The 25615-nt window shown below is 36.8% G+C and overlaps 4 protein-coding genes across 12 annotated transcripts; 2 read left to right on the top strand and 2 right to left on the bottom strand.

Moving 5' to 3' along the window:
* Positions 1-515: 515 nt before the first annotated feature.
* LOC109148165 (protein YIPF1 homolog) lies at positions 516-4483 on the bottom strand. The gene is made up of 6 exons (XM_019295995.1): positions 4135-4483; positions 3283-3322; positions 3106-3189; positions 2063-2228; positions 1223-1496; positions 516-1106 (listed from the first exon to the last, which is right to left on the bottom strand). Exons 1-6 carry the CDS (start codon positions 4186-4188, stop codon positions 912-914), a joined length of 813 nt encoding a protein of 270 aa, XP_019151540.1. The 5' UTR covers positions 4189-4483; the 3' UTR covers positions 516-911.
* A 1938-nt stretch (positions 4484-6421) lies between these two features.
* LOC109148164 (folylpolyglutamate synthase) lies at positions 6422-12459 on the top strand. Of its 2 annotated transcripts, none has more exons than XM_019295993.1 (17): positions 6422-6669; positions 6779-6799; positions 6959-7098; positions 7209-7274; positions 7468-7577; positions 7986-8046; positions 8280-8363; positions 8445-8501; positions 8614-8674; positions 9286-9332; positions 9492-9569; positions 10018-10182; positions 10262-10555; positions 10761-10839; positions 11123-11272; positions 11409-11572; positions 11952-12459. In XM_019295993.1, the coding sequence occupies exons 1-17, from the start codon at positions 6459-6461 to the stop codon at positions 12009-12011; spliced, it is 1848 nt and encodes a 615-aa protein (XP_019151538.1). In that variant the 5' UTR covers positions 6422-6458; the 3' UTR covers positions 12012-12459. The 2 variants fall into 2 exon arrangements, with proteins under 2 accessions (XP_019151538.1, XP_019151539.1); XM_019295994.1 differs by lacking the exon at positions 11952-12459 and adding an exon at positions 11650-11687 and having other exon boundaries at positions 11409-11608.
* Positions 12460-15445: 2986 nt separating this feature from the next.
* On the top strand, positions 15446-19552 carry LOC109148166 (protein DA1-related 2-like). 3 transcript variants are annotated; one of them, XM_019295998.1, is made up of 12 exons: positions 15446-16061; positions 16210-16346; positions 16979-17066; positions 17206-17344; positions 17430-17550; positions 17632-17715; positions 17791-17910; positions 18005-18217; positions 18297-18359; positions 18463-18581; positions 18816-18874; positions 18951-19285. In XM_019295998.1, the coding sequence occupies exons 1-12, from the start codon at positions 16007-16009 to the stop codon at positions 19283-19285; spliced, it is 1533 nt and encodes a 510-aa protein (XP_019151543.1). In that variant the 5' UTR covers positions 15446-16006. The 3 variants fall into 3 exon arrangements, with proteins under 3 accessions (XP_019151543.1, XP_019151542.1, XP_019151541.1); XM_019295997.1 differs by having other exon boundaries at positions 16186-16346; XM_019295996.1 differs by having other exon boundaries at positions 15447-16061; positions 16183-16346; positions 18951-19552.
* Positions 19553-19917: 365 nt separating this feature from the next.
* On the bottom strand, positions 19918-23906 carry LOC109148168 (mitochondrial substrate carrier family protein B-like). Of its 6 annotated transcripts, XR_002048765.1 has the most exons (10): positions 23865-23906; positions 23554-23828; positions 22953-23129; positions 22682-22831; positions 22470-22571; positions 22278-22348; positions 22063-22130; positions 21365-21428; positions 21150-21272; positions 20455-20527 (listed from the first exon to the last, which is right to left on the bottom strand). XR_002048765.1 is itself a non-coding variant. In XM_019296001.1 (9 exons), exons 2-9 carry the CDS (start codon positions 23812-23814, stop codon positions 20525-20527), a joined length of 879 nt encoding a protein of 292 aa, XP_019151546.1. In that variant the 5' UTR covers positions 23815-23828; positions 23865-23906; the 3' UTR covers positions 20422-20524. The 6 variants fall into 6 exon arrangements, 4 of the variants coding, with proteins under 4 accessions (XP_019151544.1, XP_019151545.1, XP_019151546.1 ...); XM_019296001.1 differs by lacking the exon at positions 21365-21428 and having other exon boundaries at positions 20422-20527; positions 21150-21196; XR_002048764.1 differs by having other exon boundaries at positions 21150-21428.
* Positions 23907-25615: the final 1709 nt, after the last annotated feature.

The raw sequence follows: 25615 nt of genomic DNA, 5'->3' as shown, positions 1-25615 counted from the left end.
CATGTATTTAAAGACTTGTAAACCAGAAGACACTCCAAATAAGAAAAAGCAAAATTATCATTCCATTCTTATCTATTTCTTTTCACACACATGAGCTTTTACAATCTTAAGTGGAGGATTATTATTATTTTTACTAAAATTAATAAAAACAAATAAAAAAGCAAACTCATTGGCCTTGCTCTAAGGTAAGGCTAACAACAATTCCTGTATTTTCCACCTGGACCCAAATTGACAGACCAGAACTCACAAGTATATTCTGACGTTGACTAGCGAGCTAAATCACAAAACCAACAACCAAGACACAGACGCCAGTTTGTATTTTCAAATCCAAATTACACTTTCAAGTTTCAACTTATTACCATTTTAGGTTGAAACTTGAAGCTATAAGAAACAAGTACAAGTCAAGATACTGTGGCCACAATATAGAAAGGTTTACAAAGACCTGCCTGCTACATGATTACACAATGACAATATGTTCAATTAGACCTATTGATGCATGTTCATGAAACGGTGTCTATAAATGAAACAAAACTTTCTTTAAGCTCACGGCAACAACTGTTACAACACGTAATACAATCACAAGTGTAGCAAAATACCGTCTTCAACAAGCAGTTTTTATCTTACAAGGATGTTTCAATAAAAGAAGTTCCTCAAACAAGGCTATAACTACAATTACTTTCCCGATGGATATATCCTAAAAGCCGTAGACCAAAAAGCATGTCAAACCCTAAAACATTGCAAGTGTCAACTGTCATATAGACCAAATGCATCTCTAGACCTCACACTCCAAGTGCTCCATAACTATGCAAGCTGCTCAGCTGCTGAAAATTGTAATTCAAGAAAGAGGACTTACTTCATCACCCCAAATTTCTCTTACAAACCACACCACACCTTGGGCTACCAAACCAAACTCAAGGGAAAAACCACATCTTTATGAAGATTGCCAAACCCATTTGTAGAACAAAAGCAGCAACCAGCACAATAGAAAGATCGTTTGTCTGTATGTGGTGGTTCTTAAGATTTAATGCAACAAAGCCACCTGATGCACCACCAGTGAGTAATATGATGATCCACTTTAGAAACTCCACTGGAATCATTAAGAGAAACTGCAATATAAAAAAAGGATCTCTTGATCACACCTTGACAAAAAGAAGGGAACAACTCTTGCCAGAGATTGTTATCAAGGGAGTATGAATAAAGATGCAATATACAATAAACTTACAGAAGTAGGAATAAAGATGAATAAGGAATATCCCCACAAGCACCAAAAACGTATGAGGCTAGCATTTAAGCCGAGGTATTGCAGCAAGAAGTAAAAACCCAGCGGAACAATGAATGCATAACCATATATTGTGCATGTTGCCACATTTACATAGTTGACGTCAAAGGTCGAAGAAGTAATAGTTTCACTCCTTTTATTCATTAAATATGTGGCACAGTTTCCAAAGGAGGAAAGTACAAATACCAATGTGGTTGAAATCCAGATGAGCCCATAACTGAAATTAGAATGCAAAACAAAAAGGAAATGAGTGTATATGATATTTAGAAACGGAAACATAAAGGCAGCAAAGCTGAAAAAGAAATTCCAAAAGAGTGAAAGCAGCACCATTATGACACATATCGAAACACCACAAGATATGTGAAAAATGTTAAAAGTACTCCTATAGTGATAATGTGGTATGCATAGTTCCATGTAAAATCACATTAAAGGGACAAAGGTATTAGACAACTTGATTGGGTCTTCAAAAGGGGAAGGTTTCTGTATTCCCATTACACCAAAAAAAATTTCCTTATCATATTTTGCCCTCTGATTTTTTTATTTATTGGTTTACTTCTTGTTATTGTTACATAGAGCTGAGGAGCAAGAAAGATACAGTTATAAAACACTTAATAAGGATAATTTTATTATATACTTTTTTTTTTTTTTATCTCCATTTCCTTTTCCAGTTTCATAAGAACATATTTGCAGAATCTGACTCATGCAAGTTAATAGAACATCTTCAATAGGGATGGGAAAGAAACCTACCAAAACTAGTCATCTGTAAAGGTATTTATGACTTACAGATCAGGGTTAGCATCAATTTTGCTGAAGAAATCTCCAGTTGTAGGATTTAAAGAGCTCATCAATCTGTTCATGACAATGTCTGTATCTACATTAAAATATTGGGTATACGATGAGATGCTAAGTACTCCTTTCCAGTTGTTTGTTGATTGTTGCCCATCTCCTTCTGCATAAGATAAGCAAGTTTTAGGAAAAATCTTTCCCAAAAATGGTACTTCTGTTTAGGAATAATCTTTTCTAAAAATGGAAATACACTTTAAATTTATCAACACCCAAAGGCAACTTGAATATTGAATAACATCCCCAATAATACTTCTGAATAGAAATCCTTGCCATAGGAACATAGGTGTGTTGGGCCAGATAATGGTGGGTCATAAATAGGTTTTGAAAGGGTCAAAGTGAACTAACTAAACTGGTTTGAGCAAGAAATTGGCTCAGGTAATAGTCTCATACATTTGTTCTTTAAGTGATACTCCCCCCGTCTCTATCCCACCTTCTGAACCCCCCACTGGCCCCCTAACTCTACCTAACCTCCATTGTTACTTGAAGAGTTAAAGTAATTTTACATTCAAGACATGACATTCAATTTATTATAAAATCTTCACATGAATGCATTGGAAACAGAATAGGACCCAATGCACCTCCAAAATATAAACTAAATAACATAATAGGACCCAACTTGAAACAGCAACAGAGTATAAAAGTCATCATACTATGTTCTGGATCTGGATTTTTGGGAAGTGAAGTGAACCTCATATCTAAGATATTAATTGTCTTTCGACCCTTTTTGATTCCCAACTTCATTTCCATCAAGTTATATCATATGTGCCGGACCTAAGATGCATCAGGTGAACAATATAATCAAATTTTTTCTTGACCTAAGTGCTAGTTGGAGTATTTCTACAGCTACACAGAGTATATGCCAAGCTAAAAATTGCTTGCTCATGATATTTAAGTGAAATGGAACATTAGACTTTGTGACTATTTTGTTCCTTAATCTTGCTAGGATTTTAATATGAAAACAAAGCCAAAATGATGCATACCGCTTGGGCCTCCAAGAGTTTGATATCCCTGACCAGCATTCCCACCATTATTTGGAGGAAATATCTCCAATTTTGCTTCAGGTACTGTAAATTATTACACAAAATAAATTAACAATGTTTGTTATTAGAGAGAATTCATCAACAGATAAGAGATATTTATTTATAGTCCCAGCGTACCGCTGTGATTACTGTTGGTTTTTTCTTCAGTGACAACAGCCTGTGCATTCATTTGAAAAATGAACAAAATCAAAATCTGCTAATAAAAGCCAGTAACTGAGCAGCTTCTTTCTTCTGTTATTTTTTTTTATACATAATTAAGCAGCTACTGACTTTTCTTCATTAACACTAGCATTTACTACATCAAAAATAAATTTTAATTTGAGCTAACAGTCATTCAACACCATAAAATTGTCACTTTCAAATTAGAAAAAGAACATTGCATTCATTCCAACCAATTCCACAAGCACATACCCTGATCACCTCATGATGCCCAAAGCCAATGATAATAAAAGAGAAGTTAGATACCAAATGCATTACAAAGTAAAAGGTTTAATTCAGAAGTAAATATGGAACTCAAGATTCAGAATAAATAAAATCAAATAATCATGAATCCCAACTCATATTAGAGCTTAGTAATATAACCCTATTTCAGCACACTACATTTGTATATTTCTATAGTCACTCTAGAACAACTCCACAGATCCAACCCACTAAACATGAAAACTACAAAAAGAAACTCTGCATTATGCTATTTTCTGTTTATCACTGACTTTTTGAGTGGCCAAGCACAACAAAGTGTCTCAAACTCATAATAACCGTTGATTAAACGAAAATGCAATTTAATGGCATTTCAAAGGTCTCGACTAATTAAACCGAAATTCAATAAATACTTGATGACATTTCAAAAATTTCAACTAATCGCGACCAAACACAGGGTAACTAAGCGAAGGCAAAACAAATATATAACACAATCGAGCTTTTGGCTACAAAATTAAGCGTAGAACTGTAAAAGTGAAGAAGAGTACTCACCGGAACTGAGCCGAGCAAGTGGCTACTAGGGATGTTGCTGAGAGAGTCATCCATCGGGAAAGCGGCGGGCGGAGATCTACGAGATGAGGAGACAATGCACGGTTTAGCTGGCCGGGAAAACTCACTGTGTTTCGTAGGATTAATCGGCGATTACGAGGGAGGTTTGAGGAAGATAACGGACCGGTTCCCCAAAAGAGCCCTAGATTTTGTTTGTTGCCAAGTTGGAATGCTTGACGTGGAAGCTTACGGTGGAGATGGAAGAAGACGAACTGACAGGCACGTTCAGAGCAGCGAGCGAGGGGAAGCCACGCGCGTAACTCAACATTTGCCGCGATTCCGGAGGTAGTGATCACTGATCACGTGGTCGTTAATGCTTTTGGATTATGGATTATGGGCCTATGGCACACAACACATATTAATTTAGCCCATTAGGGAACCCCTGCAATCGTTATATATCCTACCCCACGGCGCACATAGTACTGTGCGCCATGCGCCTCCCAAAATAACGTCGTTTTGGGGTCGTGTTGGGAGGCGTGGTAGGAAGTTGCTGGGATTATCTGTGTTTGTTCAAAATATTATGTGTATTTATTCACAACGTTATGTGTATTGGTTCATACAGTTATGTGTATTTTTTATACAATTATATACATTCTTTTTATACAATTATGTACATCCGAATCAGAAAATTTGTGTGTATTATGTTAAGAGTTGATGTGTATTATGTTAAAAGTTTATGTTTATTAAGTATTATGTTAGATTATGTGTATTATCTTTTAAAAAGAGTATGTATATTTTGTTATATAATTATGTACATTCATGTATACAATTATGTGTATTCAAGTATAACATTATGTACATTCTTGAACATCGGGTTTTTTTTTTAAAGCAAAAACTACTGCCATTCACTGGGACGGGAAATTAAAAAAAAAAAAAAATTAAAACGACGTCGTTTTGCATCTGGGCGCATAGTGCAACGCGCGCCGTGGTGTAGGATATAAATTGCCGGAACCCCTGCCGTGCAAATGGTGCACACAGTTGTAAAAATAACGTGCGTCTAATTTAAAAAAAAAAAAATCAGTTTTAGTTCTCGTCAACAATATTATGTTGTGCATAATTTGAACTATATATCCAGAATGAATGAACTGAATATCCAAAATAAATGAGCTAAATATCCAGCATGAATGAAAAAAAAAAATCAGTTTCGATTTCTGTCAACGGCGTTATGTTGTGTATAATTTGAACTATATATCCAGAATGAATGAACTAAATATCCAGAATGAATGAAAAAAATCAATTTCAATTTTCGCTAACGACGTTATGTTGCGCATAATTTGAACTATATATCCAGAATGAATGAATTAAATATCAATTTTTTTTTAAAGTCAAACGTAAAAACGACATCGTTTTTGCAACCGTGTGCACCATGCATGATGCACATAATTACAAAAACGACATCGTTTTAACTAAAAATGCGCATCCCACATAAAAATATATCGTTTTGATTACCGACAACTAAATTATATAATTGAGAACTTTCAAAAAAAAAATAAAATTATATAATTGAGATATCGACTAAATTACAATTTAATTACAGTGAACCAATCGCACTTTCAATGTGCACTCCTGTTGGGATAATTACGTTGAAGTATAATTAGTGGTGGGGCACTGGGGTTGGTGGATTTCTAAGGGTTTTTTTTTTTTTTTTTTTTTTTTTAAAGCACACATCGCCACTAATTAAATTATCTCCAAATATTTCGCAGTCAAAGTATATAAATCCACCAACCCCACCACCCTTCTTCCCAAGCAAACTTCTATTATACTTCCTTAAACTCTCATGGATGTGTCATTTTCAATTTGATCCTTGGCAAGAACTTTTATCTAATTATACCCCTCAAGATTTATTTTTATTTTCAATTTAGTTCTTTCATATTAAATTATCAGTTAAATGTAAGTGATACACGAATTCATCCGTACTATTTAAAACACTCCGTAATTAATACTAAATTATCCTGAACGAGACAAAAAAATGAATGAAACATAATTATCGTATATGAAAATCACGAGGAAAATTCAGTTCTTACTTACATCACTTACTTAGTCGGACTCATTTTACTAGGTACTCCGTATATAAGTATGTGATTTGTGGGCTATTAAATAAAGATTATTACTTCTACTTTGGGATAAGATAGGGATTAAGCAGAACATGTTCTTGATTACGATAAAAAAAACACAGCCACGCAGCATTGCATATATTCCTTAAATTCCGAGCTGATAAATAACCCAAAATCTGTGCTGCTGGAGAGCGCAGACATGCAGTGTTCATCATGGGCTTACCCGAAATGTTAGAGGTCAAAACGAAACTAAGCCCAAAAATCTGGGGATCAAACTGCGATTTCACCTTTTCTTTTCAACTCCTAAAGACTCAGCGCTGTCTATCCCTCAACTTCTCTCGCCAACCGCCAGTTCAACCTGCTCTGCTGCGCCTTCCCCAGCCACGCTTCACTGCCACACCCCTCCGCCGCCGCTGTTCTCCCAGTGAGATCTCTCTCTCTCTCTCTCTCTCTCTTGACATTCATACATATAAACATGATTGCTAGTTGTGTAAGCAAAAACCAGTTTTTTAATACCGGGTTACCTTTTTCAGGCCGAATCAAGATGTCTCGCGGTATGTCTTGCTAGAACTGTAATTTGTTTGATTGCCCATTATTCAAGATTGAATTTTTATGACTTTTATGATAGCTTTGCTGTGTGAGTTGTTAGATGCTGTACATTTGTGCATGTGTGGAATATGTGTGGAATGATTGTTGAAGATGGTGTGGTGTAGGTGGAGATAAACCAGCAAGATCAGCTTTGGCTCCTTATGAGGAGGCAATGGAGGCTTTATCTTCTCTGATAACAAAACGTAGTCGTGCTGATAAGAGCAATAGCGGCGATAGATTTGATATACTGTTTGATTATATTAAGGTACAGATTGAGGGAAAATATGTTTGGGAATCTTGGTATATGATGGTGTGCACTGTGCAGAAGGTGTTGTGTACTTATATAGTGTATGTATATGATGGTATAAACTGCAGATACTGGAACTGGAGGAACCAATAAAGCAGATGAAGGTTATCCATGTTGCTGGTACCAAGGGAAAGGTAGCAACTTGAGTGTTTGCTGTGTTTCTAGTTGGCATTGGAAATTGAGAAGCCTTAATTTTTTTTAGTTTTGGAGATTCAGTTATGTATCGAAGATCTAATATGTGTCTTCTCTATGACTAACATTGTCAACCTTTTTTTTGCTAGTCATTGCTAATTTCATTTCATTTATTTATTTTTTTGTGTGATAAAGGGGTCAACTTGCACTTTCACAGAGTCTATATTGCGTAATTGTGGTTTCCACACCGGGCTTTTCACGTCTCCACATCTCATTGATGTTCGAGAAAGATTCCGATTAGATGGGTAAGTGTGCATGTCTTGCAATTGTGTAAATGACACTGTTTATGTAAATCAGTAGAAATAGGATATTGGCTCAATTGTTTACTTATATATATTTTTTGTTCCTGAAATCTATTTTCGTTTCCTATAATATCCTTGAAGAGGGCTGTCATTGCTGCTTGCTTAGTCTGTTGTTGATGGTTTATAGAATGCTTTGTGTGCTTTCAACTGATTAAAGCCTTATCCTTGCCGCTTGAAATGCATCTTTCAACTAAAATTTTGTTGACTTTCTTATCCAAATTGGAAGTGATAATAGTGTTCCGAGATCTTGAATTATTGTCTCCTTTTCCCGTAATACTTTCTTAGACAGTTCAGTGGTCACAAAGGTTTACATGCTCTCTTAACTCTTCTCCTATCACTTGGTTCTTTCAGAGCAGACATTTGTGAAGACAAGTTTTTGGCATATTTCTGGTGGTGCTATGATAGACTTAAGGCATGTATGATCACATCTTCTGATTATTTATCTATTCCAGTTGCTCTGAGTCCATTTACCCCGCAACGATTTTACATTACATATATGTATTTAGGTATTATATTCAAAGATTCAAAATGAACTTAAATTTACGGGCATCTCCATTAAAAAAAAAAAAAAAAAATCTTCTTCCTTTAGTATTATGTTTGTACTAAATGTCTTATCCAGGCAACTCCACTATTTTGTGTGCACAGGAAAGTGCCTCTGATGAGGTGCCAATGCCTACGTATTTTCGCTTTCTTGCATTGCTTGCCTTCAAGATATTTGCAGCAGAGCAGGTATCGTTAAGCGAGTTTTCTGGTAAAAGTAGCATTACAGTTGGACCATTACTTTAACTGGATTATGTTTAACTGTGGCAGGTGGATGTTGCTATATTGGAAGTTGGCTTAGGAGGAAAATACGATGCAACTAATGTGGTAGGTAGTTGAAAATAGTACGGTAGTATTTTTTGCAATAATGATGGATTTGGGCGTGAAGTACGAGTCCTACTAGATTTGTGAGATGTTGATGTATTCAATTGCCTTTCAGGTTGAGAAACCTGTCGTTTGTGGAATATCTTCCCTTGGGTATGACCATATGGAAATTCTTGGTTAGTGCTTCTTCTTTATTCTTACTAGGGAACTGCCCGGTGTCCGTTATTTTTGTTGATTTTCTTGTCCGGACACATAGCTAATGTGTTATAACACAATGAGTGCTCGATCATAGGACATACTTTGTGATGTAGAACCATACTGTGTATTAATTGGAGAGGGAGAATGTTACGGTATCTGCTTTGAACATTGTCATGCAAATTCCATCACTTTTTAGTTTTTGAGTGACGAGGGAAACCCGTAACGACTACCCGAGGGTGTGCACTGGGTAAACTCCGCCTTGTGACACTAGTCAGCAAAGGACCATAAAGAGGTAAACCAGCCTTGGTTGCCCATTGCTGACGGGCTCAAACCAAGAAGGCCAATAGGCCGCTCTACTGGCCACGGGAAGTCGAACTTGTAACCTTGTGGTTACCAAGTCAACTGCTTCACCAATTTGGTTGGAGTTGCCCCCAAATCCCATCACTTTTGTCTTTATAGAATCTTGATCAGATACGCCTCTAGTTGCGAATTACAATTATCATAACTGAAAATTCAGTGAGATTTTCACTGTACCCTAAAATTTATAATTGCCTCACTCCTATCATGTTCCTTTCTTAACTTTGTGCAGGAAATACTCTTGGGCAAATTGCTGGAGAGAAAGCAGGAATCTTCAAGGTTCCTAAGAAACCATATACATACATACACACACACACACATTTATATATGGTTTCATGAAATTGTATCTTTTTGTCTGAACTCTGTTTTATGTTTTCTATTTTTATTTTGTTTTATTCCTTTCTCTGTGGACTGAGAAGTATTTATCGTCTTACGAAGCGTGGAGTTCCAGCTTTTACTGTGCCCCAGCCCGATGAAGCTATGCGTGTGCTTGAAGCGAAGGCTTCTGAGTTGGATGTAAGTTTAGAGTTGTTTCATTAGTCACGCTACTCAATCCCTTTCTTTGATTGCCCAAATCATTTTATTTTCTTTCGAAACTAAAATATAGTAGTGCTAATAGGATTTTGTGCCAAGTAAGAAGTTGATCTAATCAACATTTACTTATGCTGATGTAAAAAGCATGGTTGCAAAAATCGCGCCTAGACGCTAGGCGGCGCCCGGCCGCATCGAGGAACGCCGAAATCGGCCTCCGCAGCCGGGCGCCTAGGCGGCCGAACCCCGTTTTTTTTTTTTTGACGAATAACCCCCTTTTTGTGTGTGTGTGTTGACGAATAACCCCCTAAAAAAATAAAAAAAAAAATAAAAAAAATAAAAAAAATCAGGCGCCTAGCGTCTTTTTCAACACTGGTACTAAAAAGTTTAGGATTTTCCTTCGTTGAGGTTGACGATTTGGTGCTATCTACAGGTAACTCTTAAAGTGGCGGCCCCGTTGGATGCCAGTTTACAAAGCAGCATTCATCTCGGTCTCGAGGGTGAACACCAATATACAAATGCCGGTCTTGCTATGGCATTATGCTCCACTTGGCTTAAGAGAACCGGCCATGCTGAAGTTGATTACCTAACAGAGACGGTGAGTTACGCCAATTTTACCCTCAATTCCGTGTTTTATTGTTTCGTTAATCTTATTCCTAGTTCTTGTGTGGACATAGGGTTCTCTGCCCGAGCAATTCCTGAAAGGACTAGCAACAGCTAGTTTACAAGGACGGGCTCAAATTGAACCCGACAAGGTTATAGAATGTGAAAGTCCGGGGGATCTTGTTTTCTACTTGGACGGTGCTCATAGTCCCGAAAGCATGGATGTATGTGCTAAATGGTTTTCTCTCGCCATCAAAGACGACTACCCGCAGCACAATTCTATTAAAAATCGGGCGCTTGAGACGGGAGCTTCTTGTGGACCGCCCCAGACAGAGCATTACCAGAAGACGAAGAAAAGTTCTACACAAGTATGCTGTTGCATTTTACTTTTCTATTCACGAACCCAGAAAGGGTTTGGCATTACGGTCGAAATATATAATAGCTTTTACTAAAAATGTTCAAGACATTAAGTTTATAACTGATACTACAAGGGACGAGAAGAAACACTCTTTCTTTTGTCAGATCTCTCATTTCCTATGTTTTCTGCCAAACTAAAATTTCTCGTAAATGCAGATTCTGTTGTTCAACTGCATGTCGGTGAGGGATCCTCAACTGCTCCTTCCGCGCTTGATGAGTGCTTGTGAAATGCACGGTGAACACTTGAACACACTATTCTTTAAAACAGTGATTTTTTGGCTCGATTTAAGGTTGTTGAAGAAGAGGCGTTTTTAAAAAGCTTCAACTTTGGAGCTTCCTGAAAAAAAAACGGCTTTTGCCTCTTATCTTTTTCTCATTCATATTTTGGCCCGACTTATGCTTTGCATCTCAATAAGCTCCATTATGTTGGGGGCCAAACAAGACCCTCGTTGAGTTTGACAGTCAACATATTTTGACTCAACCGCAAAATTTCCGTTTTGTTTTTGTTTTTTTTCCAGGAATCTACTTTAAGAAGGCATTGTTTGTTCCTAACATATCAGTGTATAATAAGGTGGGTACCGGTTCTACGATTCCAGCTGATAATCAAGTAGATATCTCGTGGCAGTTGACTCTTCAAAGATTCTGGGAAAACCTTGTCCGTGAGAAAGGTATAACCTTTTTACATTACCCGACTATATTGTGATGTCCCTTTCCGTTTATAGTAGCAACTGTGGGTCCTTTTCGGCGTTGTAAAATTTCCCTCTTAAGTCGAGGATATATGTTGCTCTGACCGTCTACTTGCAGGCAGAGACATGGCGAAGAATGCAGATCAAATATGTGATGAAGGTCCCGATGATACAGAGAAAGGAACTCGAAGTTGTGAAAACAGTACAGTTTTTCCTTCGCTTCCAGTTGCAATTAACTGGCTCAGGGATAACGTTCGAAAGAATCAGTCCGTTCGCTTCCAGGTACTATCATTTGAAACTATGCCTGCTTATTCCTCACATGAGTTCTTATTTTACGAGCCATAAAAGCCTTCGCCAGGCTCTAGACCATGACCAATTTCAATGTTGCAAAACACGGGTGATTATTATTATATATTTTGTATAAAGGTATTTATGTCTTTTAAACATATATATTCCATTGATATTCCTTAAACCAACCAAACACTGGAATAACATTCCTACTTCAAACCAAACAATGGAATACAATTCCTGTTCTATTCCTTACCTATTCCATTCCATATGGAATAAAATTCCTATTCCCTCAAAATTCATTCCGTGAACCAAACGTGTCATTATAGTGTTGTGTTTTCTCTGTCTGAGCCTTTACCACATGTCTTTGCAGGTCCTAGTAACGGGGTCTTTACACCTCGTGGGTGACGTTCTGAAACTAGTGAAGAAATGAGGCTCTAAACGCTGTTTGGAGTCCTTTCCATTTGATTCTTTTCACAAACAGATCATACTACGCAAATACCAAAGGCAAGAATGTATTCCCGTGTTCCATCCAGGTACATTTCCGTTTTCAAATGTTCATGTGAAGTACTCGTCCCATTTTAGTACTGACATTTTCACGAGTTATAGAAAATAGAATACTCGTTGGTTTCATATCCATGTACTCTTTTAACTCATTCTCCATTATTGAAAGCACACATACGTTATGCACAATTGTTATGAGTTATGACACTCGGAAACTTTTAGAGGGTAGCGTTTCCTTCTGTTTTGAAAACGTTTCGTCTCTGAAACTCGTAGTTCTTTTTTTAAATGTGGAGTTGTGGAGGAAGAATATTGTGAATGTGTAATGTTTAAAAGTGGGTGATAGTTTATTCCAGGCATAATTACTGGACTTTGCTTTATTGAGTGACTTCATATGACTATGCTCCACCCTAAATTCCACTTTGGGATTCCTCACTTTCTTTAATATTGTACATTACTATTGGCTGTTTCCATTGGAGGAGGAAAACTCGTAACTATTACTCGAGGGTGTGTACTGAGTAAATCTCGATTTATGACTTTAGCTAGCAAAAGATTAAAATGAGATAAACCAGTTTAGATTGCATATAGTTGGTTTGTTTAAATCAAGAAGACTAATAAGCTGCTCTAATTGGAAGTTGAACTTGTAATCTTGTTGTTATTAAATTAAGAGTCTTACCAATTTGATCGGGGTTGTCCCGAAAATTAGAAAATTTTACACAAAGTAGTTAATTGTTGTTGGCTTCACATTTTCACATGCATATGGGTTTAGGTATTCAGCTTCAAGCTTCTTTATTCCCTGCCACCAGTTGCCACTGACAAAAATCCACTTTTAAGGAGATCTCTGACCTGCCTCAACTATGGAGATCCACAAAAATTTCACTTTTACTGATCAAAAATTACACTTTTACTGTCATCTTTATAAAACATAAAAATGTACCGAGTATAATTTTACTGACGTTGTAGTTAAGACATAACACATCCTTAAATTTGGTATTTACATAAAAGAGTTGTGTTCAATCTCTAACGAACATAAAGGGAATAAAATTAGGCTGCTAAAATGAATGGGTTGAGACCAAGAAACTATAGCAATGGATCTGGAGGGTTCACCATATGTATTGTAGATCCTGGTTCAGATTATGTATATGTAGTTAAAATATTATGTACTTCCAGTTTATTTAGTTACAATTCACATATAATGATTTAGAACAATATTAGAACATGTAAATAATATATTAATTAGTTACAGTTCACATATAATGACTTAGAACAATATTAGAACATTTAGATAATATATTAACTCTAAGTACATAATCTGGATCAAGGTCCACAATATAATTTGTGCCAATTGGACTATATACATATAAAATCGATTTTTTAATCTTACAATTTTCGTTTGTCAATTGCCCTAAATAACAGGTCCTAAATTTTTGTAATGTAAAATTAAGAATCATACTTTTGAATATAATTCTGGACATCCTAAAATGCAGGATAGCATATTTTCCAGACTGCTTTATTCAGTGACAGACAATCTACTGCTTGAGTTGAAGATGCTCCACCACAATTTTTTTTTTTTTTTAACTTTTTATTTCTTTTTCTTTTGTTATTATATATATATATATATATATATATATATATATATATATATATATATATATATATATATATATTGCTAATGAGGGAAGCACACAACTACTACCTAATTATATGCATTGGGTAAACTTGCTATGTCATCCTGTGTAATAACTTGCAAATCACATATAACTATAGGAGATATAAATTGTACAATGAATACCTAATGCGACATGCTTAATTGAAAGGGTGTTGTTTGCATGTTATCCATTTTGAGAGATCCGATCCCAGGGTTAGGAATAACAATTTATATTTTCTCTTTATTAGTTGGTAGAGAATAAATATTATTCTCTTAGACGAGTTTGTTAATGTAAGATTTGTTATCAAATCTTAGACGATTCGCATGATAAAGAGAAAATCTAATCAAAATATAAGATGTAAAATATGATTTTTTTTATTTAAAATTGTTGTTCAATCTGCAAATGCAGTGCTTGGTCAGATATTAGAATAAGCAATTGACAACCCAAAAGAAAAGGGGGTATTGATTCCTATAGCTCATCTCTTTACTTTCCCAATTCAAGCATATAACCGCTGGAGATACTTGCAAGGTTAATTAAAGTTTGTGGCAGAGATTTTAAAGCTAGTATGCACGAGTACCGGTGGAGGAATAAAAGAAAATTACATAGAATATGATAACATCTTATTGTTTATCATCAGTAAAAACGTCTTAGATTTTTCAGAAGAGTTAAGAGTAAGTTGTAAAATTTCTCGATGCTCGGCCATTTACCTACTTATACAAATAAAATGGTTAGGTTTTGAAAACTTGTGGTGGGAGAAAGTCGCCAAAGAAGACTTTTGAACAAAGTCAAAAAAAAAAAAAAAAACTAAAAGTTAAAGGTGGAATATATGATGATGATGATATTGTTGGCTAGCCCTTCTAGTTATTTCAGTTTATATTCCTTTTTTAATAAAAATGAAAGGTGATTTTCGGATTATTATTATTATTAGAGCTGTTAATACGGGTTGGTGGGACGGGGCAAACCAAAGATTACGGGGCGAGTTATTATTAGATTATGTAATTTATGAACTATTACACGGAAACGAGATTTACATGATGCATATTTTTGAGTTATAACTACGAATTTCCCTTGTCATTCCAAATAAAAATAAAAATGAAAATGAAAGGTGATCCAAAGACTTGTGGTGCTAGATGACCTATGTTGCCACACTCAAGGCAACTGATTCTTCCTTTACAACCTCATTTATAGGTTGCTTCCAAAGTTGCATAAACAGAAATCAAAGATGACATCCCAATTACACAATTAATTATAACAATATTATGTTTTTTTTTTAATCCCAATCTCAATAAATAAATAAATAAATAATTCTAAGCGGTAAAATACATCAATCAATGTAAAAATCGATCGTAAAGAAACAAACATGCTCTCTGTATATGAGTATATGCACGTGCACACTTAAAAACACAAACATACTCTCTATATGAGTATATGCACGCGCACACGTATTGATGCATGTGTGTATATGTATGTATATTAGTCACCAAAATAGAGATGTGGCATTATCATGTCACATAATAATAAACGTTGTAAACATTAAAATCTATTTGTAAGAATTTTATAGAGAAAAATAATAGGATATAAAATCAACACACTATCTCCAAACTTGTAAGAGCAACTACAATAGTGATTTTTCTCAGTTTTTGAGAAGTGCACGCCCAAAAGTTTGCTTCTCTATCAACTAAATTTTCACTTGACATGACAAGAATTGATTGTATCGAAGTTATTACAATTTGTTATTTACTGACTACTAATCGCCAAATAAAATCGAAAATGGGGGATAAAAATTAAGTGGGTGAGTGTTGTAATTTGGAAGAAAAAAAGAAGGGCCAATAGTTAAATTCCATTTGCTTTTCCCCGGCAACTTTCTCTTCAAAATATTCAGACGGCCATAGTAGCTGTAGCTAGGAAGAAATTCTTGATTCTTGAATGTTTGCATAACTGATCAGATTTCTCCATCAAATCCCCCAATCCAGCAATTCTGAGCCGTCCAGAAATCCACTCTGTAGTCTCACCTTTTTACCCCCATTCCCCTTTTCCATCTCAATCCGGCTCAGCAGATTCCCCATTTCTCTTTCTCTCCCCAAGCCAAGAATCTCTTTTTCCCTCCCACAGATTCTCTCTCTTTCTCTCTCTAAAGCTTATCAATGATGCCATTCTTCTTCTCTTCTACCCTTCCTTTTCCCTCTACTGTTCCAAATTCTCTCTCCATTAGTCATTTTCATTCTTGCCCGCCCTTTTCGTCGTCCCCGCGCCAACCCAGAAAGCTCCTCTTTTATACATGCCAATGTCTTCTTCAGCTAGCGTCAATCATCTCTCTCAGCCTTGCATTTATGGTATGTTTGGGTTAAAGTTTAAGTCTTTTTTGTTTTTCTTTTCTTCAATGTGTTGCTTTCAAGTTGTAAAGATTGGATTTTTAAATTTTTTTGAGTTTTAATATGGTTGTGGGATTTTAAGCAGGGCACTTTGTTTCTTCACACGCAGAGCGAAAGTCAAGGTTTATGAAATGGCTGAGTAAGATTTTCAAGGGGTGTTCAAGTAGTAGGGGATTGCCAGGTGGACGACAACCTCAGCTCCTGGGAGATGAAAATATAGCTTTGCCTGCTCCAATTAGATCCTTGGTAATCACTCTATTTTCTGATTTGTTTGTCTGGAGTTCTTCTTTTCTTTCATTCCTGAGCATGCTAGTAGCCTAGTACCTTTCTTGTGTTAGAAAGTCCTTTTTCGGGTGACGAGGGAAACCCCGTGGCCACTACCAGATGGCTTGTGATCCTAGCTGTCAAAGAACCACAAAGAGTTAAATCAGCCTAGGTTGCCCCGACTAAAACCAAGTAGACCAATAGGCCGCTCTTGCTGAGAGTCGAACTTGTGACCTTGTGTATATCTACCAGTCTGACTAATTTGGCTGGAGTTGTCCCTTAGAAAGTCCTTTTTTACTTGAGACTGAGATGATTAAAGAGATAAGATTATCCTTTTGTCATTAATTGACTTGCTTTTCCTTCTTGGGCCCCAGGATAGAGTAGATGGTCATCTTTAGTTGTTTTGGCAAAAATAAGGCATTGTGAATTTTTGGTTGAAAAATACCTGCTTTCTGCTTTTGAATTGCCTGCAAAAAGGAGGGTGAAATGCTATGTAGAAGATGGGGTGATATATGCAAAAATAACCTATGATTTTCCATGTCTAGCATATAATTTCTCATGTCTAGAGGTTCAAGAACAACATGCGTTTTTCTTTTATTGATTCCGCATTCTAGGATGATCGCCCTAGAGCCAATAAAGAAAAGGAGGAACTGGACCGTGCAATTGCACGCTCTCAAGCTGAAGATTTGAAGAGGCCAAATGGTACCGTTGTTTCTGCATAGCTTTCCTATTCTTTTGCGTTAAAATTAAAAAAAATTCTCTCTGTCCTTTGTAGTTCTCTTCAAGAGTTTAGATTTACCTGTTTTTTGCTGAAAATGTGCGGTGGTTCATACTTTGTCAGGATACAGATGGGCAGACAACGATGATCTAGCGAGGTCTCTTTATGATGGTCTTGGTTCTTCATCATTCCCGCCTTATGCTCCTCCCGCTCCTCCTCCTGCTCCCTATGTCCCGAGGGACTATTATCCAAGAGACTATAGGTAATATTGACATATATATAAGTGTAGTCGTGTAGACGACTTTTCAGATTTGTGATCTTAGAGATGATTCTTCGTGTTACTTCAGAGTATGTGGTGGCTGCCACCGAGAAATTGGCTATGGCAACTACTTGGGATGCATGGGGACTTTCTTTCACCCAGAATGCTTTTGCTGTTATGCCTGTGGTTATCCAATCACAGAACATGAGGTAATCTGTTTCCAAAGACGACAACTTTTGTAAAATTTGTTATATATCGAGCTCTTATTGGTTTTTCTTTGTTGATTCAAGTTTTCTCTGTCAGGGAACAAGACGTATCATAAGTTGTGCTTCAAAGAACTCACTCATCCCAAATGTGAAGTCTGCCATCAATTCGTAAGACCATTCTGCTTCTTTTTTGCTGTTTTTTTGAACTCGAAATTATTCTTTATTCCAATTTCACATCCTCAGATTCCCACAAATGGCGCTGGTTTGATCGAGTATAGATGCCACCCGTTTTGGTCTCAGAAATATTGCCCTTCACACGAGCGTGATGTCACTGCACGATGCTGTAGTTGTGAGCGCCTCGAGGTAGGATCAAGCTGAAATCTTTTCTACCTCTCGATTAAAACCCGATCTGCAGATTCATGGTTGTTTTTATGTTGTTTTCCGACCTTTTTTCAAGTCATGGGATGCGAAATATATATCGCTTGGAGATGGGCGGAGCTTATGCTTGGAGTGTATGGAATCTGCTATCATGGACACCGGGGACTGCCAACCGCTTTACCATGCCATCAGAGACTATTATGAAGGCATGAACATGAAAATCGACCAGCAAATTCCTATGCTTCTCGTTGAAAGGCACGCCCTTAATGAAGCTATCGAAGGGGAGAAACACGTATATAGCTTGCTTCTCTTTCTTCTTTTCTTCGGTTTTCTGCCATTTTTGTCGTTTTCTAACTCTGAAAAACTTCCAGGGCTTCCATCACTTGCCTGAAACCAGGGGTCTCTGCTTATCTGAGGAGCAGACTGTTACTAGTGTATGTATGCTTTTCTCAAAATCACTCGAATTTTCTATTGTTATATAACTGGTTTTGTTGCCTGTAGAATCTGAATGAATGGTTTTGGTTCTCGAATATCCAGATACTGAAAAGGCCAAGAATGGCTGGGCGAGGCGGGCTGGTAGGAATGAGAACACAGCCTCAGAGACTAACCCGAAAATGTGAGGTTACAGCCATCTTGGTTCTATATGGCCTCCCAAGGTAGTGTTTAATTTCTTGTAATTCCAGTCTGCAACCATGCCCTTTCAATTGTCGCTTATGGGTGGCGCTGAGATTTGAACCCATGAACTTTGGTCTGGCTCTGATACCAAATTGAAGCATGTGCTTCATCTCAACTAAAAGCCTAAGCTGATAGTTGGATTCCACATTAATGGCTGTATGCTCAACACAACACACAACTCTCTCTGAGCCTGTTTCGTCGTGTTCTTGATGCAGATTACTCACTGGAGCCATTCTAGCGCATGAATTAATGCATGCGTGGTTGCGCCTGAAAGGTAAGTATACTTGAGAATTTGTGTATTCGAACAACTTGAGATCGAGAGAAGGGAGAACTTACATTGAATTCTGCAGGTTTCAGAAATCTGAGCCCAGAGGTGGAGGAAGGAATATGCCAAGTGCTGTCTCACATGTGGCTCGAGTCAGAGGTGATGCCTGGGTTCAGAAACATGCCATCCACATCAGCAGCTTCGTCCTCCTCCTCATCGGCATGGCCATCATCGTCATCCAAGAAAGGCGGGAGGTCTGGGGCCGAAAACAAGTTGGGAGAGTTTTTCATGCACCAGATAGCTCATGACACTTCTCCAGCCTATGGAGGAGGGTTTAGAGCAGCCAATGAAGCTGTGAATAAGTACGGTTTACGACGCACCTTGGATCACATTCATTTCACAGGAAATTTTCCCTTGTAAACCTCTATTACATTCACCCTCCCTGATCTCTCTCCTGTTGAAAATCTGCTCTGATGCTTCCTTCTGGCATGTCAAAGAACATGGAATGGAATGTTCCTCCTGAGAACTGAGTTACATTGACTCCCCCTACTTTTTCCTGGGGTCCTTGAGGACACATGCTAAATTGACCTGTAATCTTCAAACAAGAAAACAAAAAACATGTTTATGAGGTTGTCTTGTATCAGAGTTTGCCATATTCAACAGCAATAAAAGAAGCTTGACACATTATTTGCAGAAACTTTCTTGAGTATCCACTTGATTTACAAGAAAAAAAAAAAAAAAAACCTTTACTCTTGCCCACATAAGGTGAAAACCCTCGCTCAGAATGGAGGGGTAAATCACAGTGGCTCAACAGCTCAGTAGGTGGGAAGACTAGTGTCTGTGCCCACAAAGAGCCACCCCTACAAGATATCGATCTTACATCTTTATCCCCAATATGTCACCCAAGAACCAACTGAGCCAGAGCTACTCTGATGTCAAAACTTGTGTTGCAATGAATTGTTTCATGTAAACACAACCTGAACATGGTCATCAACAAAAATGCAAACTGGAAAAGCCATAAAAGTTGTCACCAAAAGGAGGAAGCAAGGAGGAACTGTAAACTGTGAAGCAAGTTACCATTTCTGAAATTGCTTTAAAGAATCAAATACAATGTTGATGTAAAAGAATGTAAAATAGTACAACAGTGACCTGTATCGCTAATAGCCTGCTATGCTATAAAGATCGTTAATGTGAATAGCAGTGTTTACACATTTGAGATTTATAATCAAATGTGTGCTCCTCTAGGTACAATACACATGCAATAATACACTTTCCGGTCAACAATTGCAAATCGAGCAAAAATTAGCCAGCAATTCCGAGAATCTGGTGCATCATAAGCTTTTCTTTCTTTCTTTCGACTAAACTATATCCCTGGGTTTTTCTATATATAAGCGACCTATATTCAGCCTTGTTTGATGATTTACCATCACGAAGGTATATCTGACAGAAGTTGCTTCACTTTCTCATATGTCATGAAAACAATGCCAATGCTCGGTACAACTTTGTAATATTCAGGAAGAATTCCTCTGTATAACCCGTGAATCCCTTCTGAGCGGATTATGTGTCTAAATGCACCAAAGAGACCAGTCGTGTAAACACGAGCACGACCACCTGCCCCTTCCAACTGCATCCTTCTCCTAACAAGATCCAGAGGGAAAGTCACTGCAAAAAGTACACAAACCAGGAAAAGAAATCGAAAGTGAGTCTCCTCCAGACATGAAGCAATTTTAATTATTAACATACAATACAGGGGGGAAATCCGATTGGCCATTTATATCCTTCCTCAATTCTATTATGAAAAAAAAAAAATCCAAAATTAGAGATGCATTTCTTCACAATGCCAAACAACTTTTGCCTTACCAGTACCAAGGTGGTACAGAGAGCAAAGTAGCCAAAAGAGCAACAAAAAGAAAAAAATGATGGTATTACAAGCATATAATAGCTGTGGCTGCATTGGATGTGAGTCATTTCTTGGTGGACGGTGGAAGATGTTTCAGCACATTGCATTCATTCATCTCAATTTCCCTGTTATTTTTAATTCCTATTACCAGTCATTTCCTATAAACAGGTCCTTCTATATCACTCTGCAAATAAGCTCATGGGGTTAAGAAGGTACCCTCCCCTTTAATTTTGGGAAATACACCACAGGTGGTTGTTCTGACTAATTTTTCACAGACACGTCAATTTGTCAACAAAAGGCTGGTCACAGAAATGCTTTCCAACTTTTGAGGTTTTAGTGTTAATTAGGGAGAAATAACACGTGAAACCTAACTGAGAAGCATACCTCAAAGAGGACGCCTCTCATGGTTTGGCAACAGCAGATAGAGGCTCCTGAAATAGCCACATCATAATAGAGCCAACTGCATGTTTGGAGAGCCAAGCTATCCCATATATGTAGGAGTAACATCTTGATATTGAAAAACAAGTTAGTTTTGTGAAAGACAAGAAGCAAGTTGCACTTTCTCAGTTCTTACTAAAATTCCCGTATGCCATACATACACGGTGTAACTTTAGCTCTAAGGGTTAGATACTAAGTAACAAGCCTGCACCTCAACCTGCTTCTCTGCATCAAAAGCATTGAAGACAGCTACAGGCATCAACATCTACGATTAAATACTTTAATAACTGTTCAATAATATAATAATTCAAAGCAACAACCTTACGTCTGTTGAATAATCTATGGGTAAAGGATAACTACTAGAATACATGGCAGAAGCAGAAAAAATTGCCAAAAGAATAAAAATTTCTGCTCAATAGTCCATAGACCTTTACAGCCAGTTTCCTTACACGCTGTTTGAACTATTTTGCATGATACCACTTTGCTTTGTGATGTTCGTGGTTCAAAACCATGACATCAAGGGATGGCAAGGCAATTTGGCATTGTGAATTTTTAATGAAAGTTAAACAAAAGGAAGATATTGCCAACATCATGCCATTCGAGTTGTGCAGAGCAGGGGCTTAAGATGAGGTTTATCGGTATAGGCAGCCTAAAATTGGCATAAATTCTAATTGCAATACTACTAAAAACAAACAGTGATTTCTTTTTAAGAACACACAAACATGATTATCGAGCTTATTGAGATGTCCTCCAACAACCAAAAATTAATTCAACATTTCAACATCAGTGTAACATGCTTAAATTTCAAAGTACTATTCTAACATATTTTTCTTTGTTTGATGATAATGAGATTTGGTACCTGTTGATGATGCAACACCTGACAAACTACCACAAGCAAGGCTGACCAAAGCCATAGAATCATCCGGCCTGGCATCAACATGTAAGTGTTAAATCACTACCATTACAGAATAAGAGAAAAAAATATGAACAAACAGAAATTGTAAGCCCATCAAATAATTATTTACTAACCACCTTAGTACACTCAAAATCAGAAGCATATTTAGAAAAGATTACCTATGATCCTGCCAATAGGTCCTTGCAGTGTCATAAACTGAAAAGCTAATCGCCAAATTAGGACCAACACCCTGCATAAATACACAGCTCAATCAGGAAACAACAAAACAAAAGCAGCATTCTGCAGCCAAATATTTTATCGAAATGAAGTCTTTTTGACAAGCAAGAAGAATTAGAGTTGCAAAACGATACCAATAGAGTTGCACCAAGTCCTTTATAAAGGCCTCTGGCACCTTCTTCCCTTCTTATGGTACGTAAGGCATGCCATATACCTCTATAGTATATTACACTTGTCTGCAGTCAAGTATTTCAAGATGAGGGTATATATAAAATAGCAAAAAGAAAGGAAACAGACAAAAGCTCTATGAGACTATATGTTAAGCAGAGTAAGACCAGTCTATTACCTGTGCAGCTAGACGTGTCCTGACAAGATCCAGCGGATATGTAACAGAAGCAGCAGTAATCCCAGCCAAACCACCGCCTACAAGCCGTACACAAATATCCGCACTAAACCTTTCTCCTTGACCTTCAACTCCCAACATAAAATGCAACAACTGTGACACAATTGATCAAAGAAAACAGTCAAAATTTAAAATTTGAAGCTGTGTACAACATAAATTAGTTAGTCTTTCCAAAAACCATAACATAAACTGTTCATAGGACAAGTCTACCAACATTCTTGTAACGCTCAAACGCATAAAAGCTGATAGAAGAGTAAGGAAGCCGATGAGCAATTGTGACCAAATTTCCCTTCCAGAACGCCCTAAACCCTTCTTCACGAACAATACGGGAAGCCTCCCTCCATATACAAGCCTTTTTTAAGTTTGAGGCATCCGTGTGCATTCCTTGCACCTATTAGATTGGAGCAAAGAGATGTTAACATTATAATCTAGAATGTAGTGTGGCAGCATAAATTCCAAACACTGAAATTGATATTTGCATCAACACAAAAGTAGGGAAGAAAATAAAAATTGAGGATTAATATTTTCTAAAGAACACATTTTTCTTATTCTGAGAGTACAAAGACAATGTTGTTGTTAATTTACAAATTTAAACCCTTTTTTATACATTAGGTTTAGGTTTCCAGCTTAAACTAGACTAATCCTAAGCCCCTAAACCCTGACAAGAGGGGCTGGAAGAGATAAATAGCGAGACGCCCAAATAGCCTCCCAGGATTACTAGATATCAGTTCAAAGAATGCAAAGAAATGACGATAGATGAATAAAATTCATATACACAGAAGGGTAAGCAGAAGAAAGAGAGAGAAATTACGAACCTGGAAGAGGATAGTGAGGCGAGCAAGCGGCGCCGTACAAGTCTTGCTCACGGCGCCGGCTATGCCTCCGGCGAGAAGCTGCGATATGGTTCCGATCTGCGATTGCTGGCTTCTCCGCTGCTGTTGCTGTTGTTGGTGCTGCTTGATCAGCTTACGCGCGGCGCCACCGTCCACCACCACCGCCCCATGCCCCGCGTTCAGCGCCATCTGTCCTCCGCCTCCCTCCACCGCCACACCTGCTCTCCTCGCCTCCGTCTGCATCTCTCTCTCTCTCTCTCTCTCTCTCTCTCTCTCTCTCTCTCTCTCTCTATAACGCTTTTCAGGGAAAGGTGAAATCTTTGCAGCTGAATTGAATTTTCTTTGTTGCGTTCACGGTTTTTAAAGGACCGAATGGTTTTCTTTGGTCTTCTCAGTTAAGGATTTGTAATTGCCGGAGATGATTGCTCGTAACGACGACGTATCTCTGAAACGAGCAGCACTAGGTAGCAGCTGAGTCAGAGTTTGAATCTATTTACTGATGGGAATTTATTTAAATTTTTTACAAAATATTATTCCTTTTAAATTCAAAATAATTTTTTTTTTCCAAAATTAACAAATACTCCGAATCTATCTATAATTGTGGTGATTATAATACAGACAATAATAATATTAATGTAGGTAGGTAAGGTGATTATGGGGAACGATAACAAGATAATTACATAGGTAGGTGATTTACAATTAATTGTATATGAATATATGTCGAAAGTTCATATACATTAATGATAATTTTATATATATGAATATATGTCGAAAGTTCATATACATTAATGATAATTTTAATTATAGATAAAATTATGTATATTTTTCTTTTTATTTTGTTAATATTTTCTTATTATTTATAAAATTGTCTTTTGTATTTAATATAAGTTTTTAATATCTTTTTTAAATATATGAATTTTATTTACAAATACTAAATAAATATTAATTTATAAAAAAATATATAATTAACCAAACCAAATTAAATACATGAGATGGAATTAAAATATTGTAGTGAAATAAAAAAAAATTATTTTTGTTGTTGTTGTTATTATTATTATTTTATATTTTATATTTTATATTTTACAATAGTACAAATATCTGTTTACCATAATAAAATATTCGACAATAATAATGATGATACTTATTATAGTAAAAAAAAGAGAAGTTATTTGATTTGACTCTATTGGTATTATTATACTAAATGAGATTAGAGATTTAGAGATAAATTAGTATTATAATAATGGCCAACACATTCAATTATAATTTATTGTTCAGATAGAGAAAGGTAATATTATTTCTAAATTTTTATCTAAATATGAGATTTTAATTATTAGTAAGTTGATATCGCGGTAGAATAATCAAAATCGGAAAACCATAAGACATAACCTTTGGTCTGCACCACCTACTAGCTGGATCAAGATGAATACGGATGGCAGTTGGAGCAGGAGCAAGAACGAAGCAACATGTGGAGGCGTCATCAGAAACGAGAAAGCTAACTTCTTAATGGCTTTTTCCAACCAGCTGGGGTTGTGTGGACCGCTGGAAGCTGAGCTCTGGGGCATCTATAATGGCCTCAAGCAAGCAAGGGATCAAGGTTTCAACAAAATTGTTGTAGAACCTGACAGTGCCAAAGCTATCGATCTTATAAGCAGGGATGATGAATACAACGGCCCGGGAAGAAACTTAGTTGAATTATACAGAAACTTGGAACTGGGAAATCATCTTTAGGCATATCCCAAGGGAGCAAAATAGGTTGGCGGACCTCATCTCTAGCATGGCTCTAGACGATGATCGGGAGGAACAAGTCTACGAGCAAACTACCGTGAACATGCAACGCTTCATCCGTGAGGACGAGCTTGGGCTTCTTGGTAGCAGTGTCAATGTGAGGATCAGATATTGACCTTGGGTGTTCCCCTCCTTTTTTCTAAAAAAAAAAAATAAAAAAATTTATAGTTAAATCTAATGCATTTAAGTGGCAAATAAAGGTCCAAAACCAATAAAGATTGATATAAATATATATATTCTATAACCTAAAATAATAGAA

The sequence above is a fragment of the Ipomoea nil genome, unplaced genomic scaffold (assembly GCF_001879475.1).
Source record: "Ipomoea nil cultivar Tokyo-kokei standard unplaced genomic scaffold, Asagao_1.1 scaffold2036, whole genome shotgun sequence".
Taxonomy (NCBI): Eukaryota; Viridiplantae; Streptophyta; class Magnoliopsida; order Solanales; family Convolvulaceae; genus Ipomoea; species Ipomoea nil.
This window is presented reverse-complemented; position numbering and strand designations above follow the sequence as displayed.

What these genes read in the sequence shown, in the direction of transcription:
- LOC109148164 (XM_019295993.1), top strand. Translation starts at nt 6,459, where the DNA reads ATGGGCTTACCCGAAATGTTAGAGGTCAAAACGAAACTAAGCCCAAAA. An exon ending in TACTGTTTGATTATATTAAG is followed by an intron (nt 7,099 to 7,208) that starts GTACAGATTGAG and finishes TATAAACTGCAG; the next exon opens with ATACTGGAACTGGAGGAACC. An exon ending in AATACGATGCAACTAATGTG is followed by an intron (nt 8,502 to 8,613) that starts GTAGGTAGTTGA and finishes ATTGCCTTTCAG; the next exon opens with GTTGAGAAACCTGTCGTTTG.
- LOC109148166 (XM_019295996.1), top strand. Translation starts at nt 16,007, where the DNA reads ATGCCAATGTCTTCTTCAGCTAGCGTCAATCATCTCTCTCAGCCTTGC. An exon ending in TATTATCCAAGAGACTATAG is followed by an intron (nt 17,345 to 17,429) that starts GTAATATTGACA and finishes GTGTTACTTCAG; the next exon opens with AGTATGTGGTGGCTGCCACC. An exon ending in GTAGTTGTGAGCGCCTCGAG is followed by an intron (nt 17,911 to 18,004) that starts GTAGGATCAAGC and finishes CCTTTTTTCAAG; the next exon opens with TCATGGGATGCGAAATATAT.
- LOC109148165 (XM_019295995.1), bottom strand. Translation starts at nt 4,188, where the DNA reads ATGGATGACTCTCTCAGCAACATCCCTAGTAGCCACTTGCTCGGCTCA. An exon ending in ACTTGCTCGGCTCAGTTCCG is followed by an intron (nt 3,323 to 4,134) that starts GTGAGTACTCTT and finishes ATGAATGCACAG; the next exon opens with GCTGTTGTCACTGAAGAAAA. An exon ending in AACTCTTGGAGGCCCAAGCG is followed by an intron (nt 2,229 to 3,105) that starts GTATGCATCATT and finishes TATCTTATGCAG; the next exon opens with AAGGAGATGGGCAACAATCA.
- LOC109148168 (XM_019295999.1), bottom strand. Translation starts at nt 23,814, where the DNA reads ATGCAGACGGAGGCGAGGAGAGCAGGTGTGGCGGTGGAGGGAGGCGGA. An exon ending in CGTTTGAGCGTTACAAGAAT is followed by an intron (nt 22,832 to 22,952) that starts GTTGGTAGACTT and finishes ATTGTGTCACAG; the next exon opens with TTGTTGCATTTTATGTTGGG. An exon ending in GACTTGGTGCAACTCTATTG is followed by an intron (nt 22,349 to 22,469) that starts GTATCGTTTTGC and finishes GTATTTATGCAG; the next exon opens with GGTGTTGGTCCTAATTTGGC.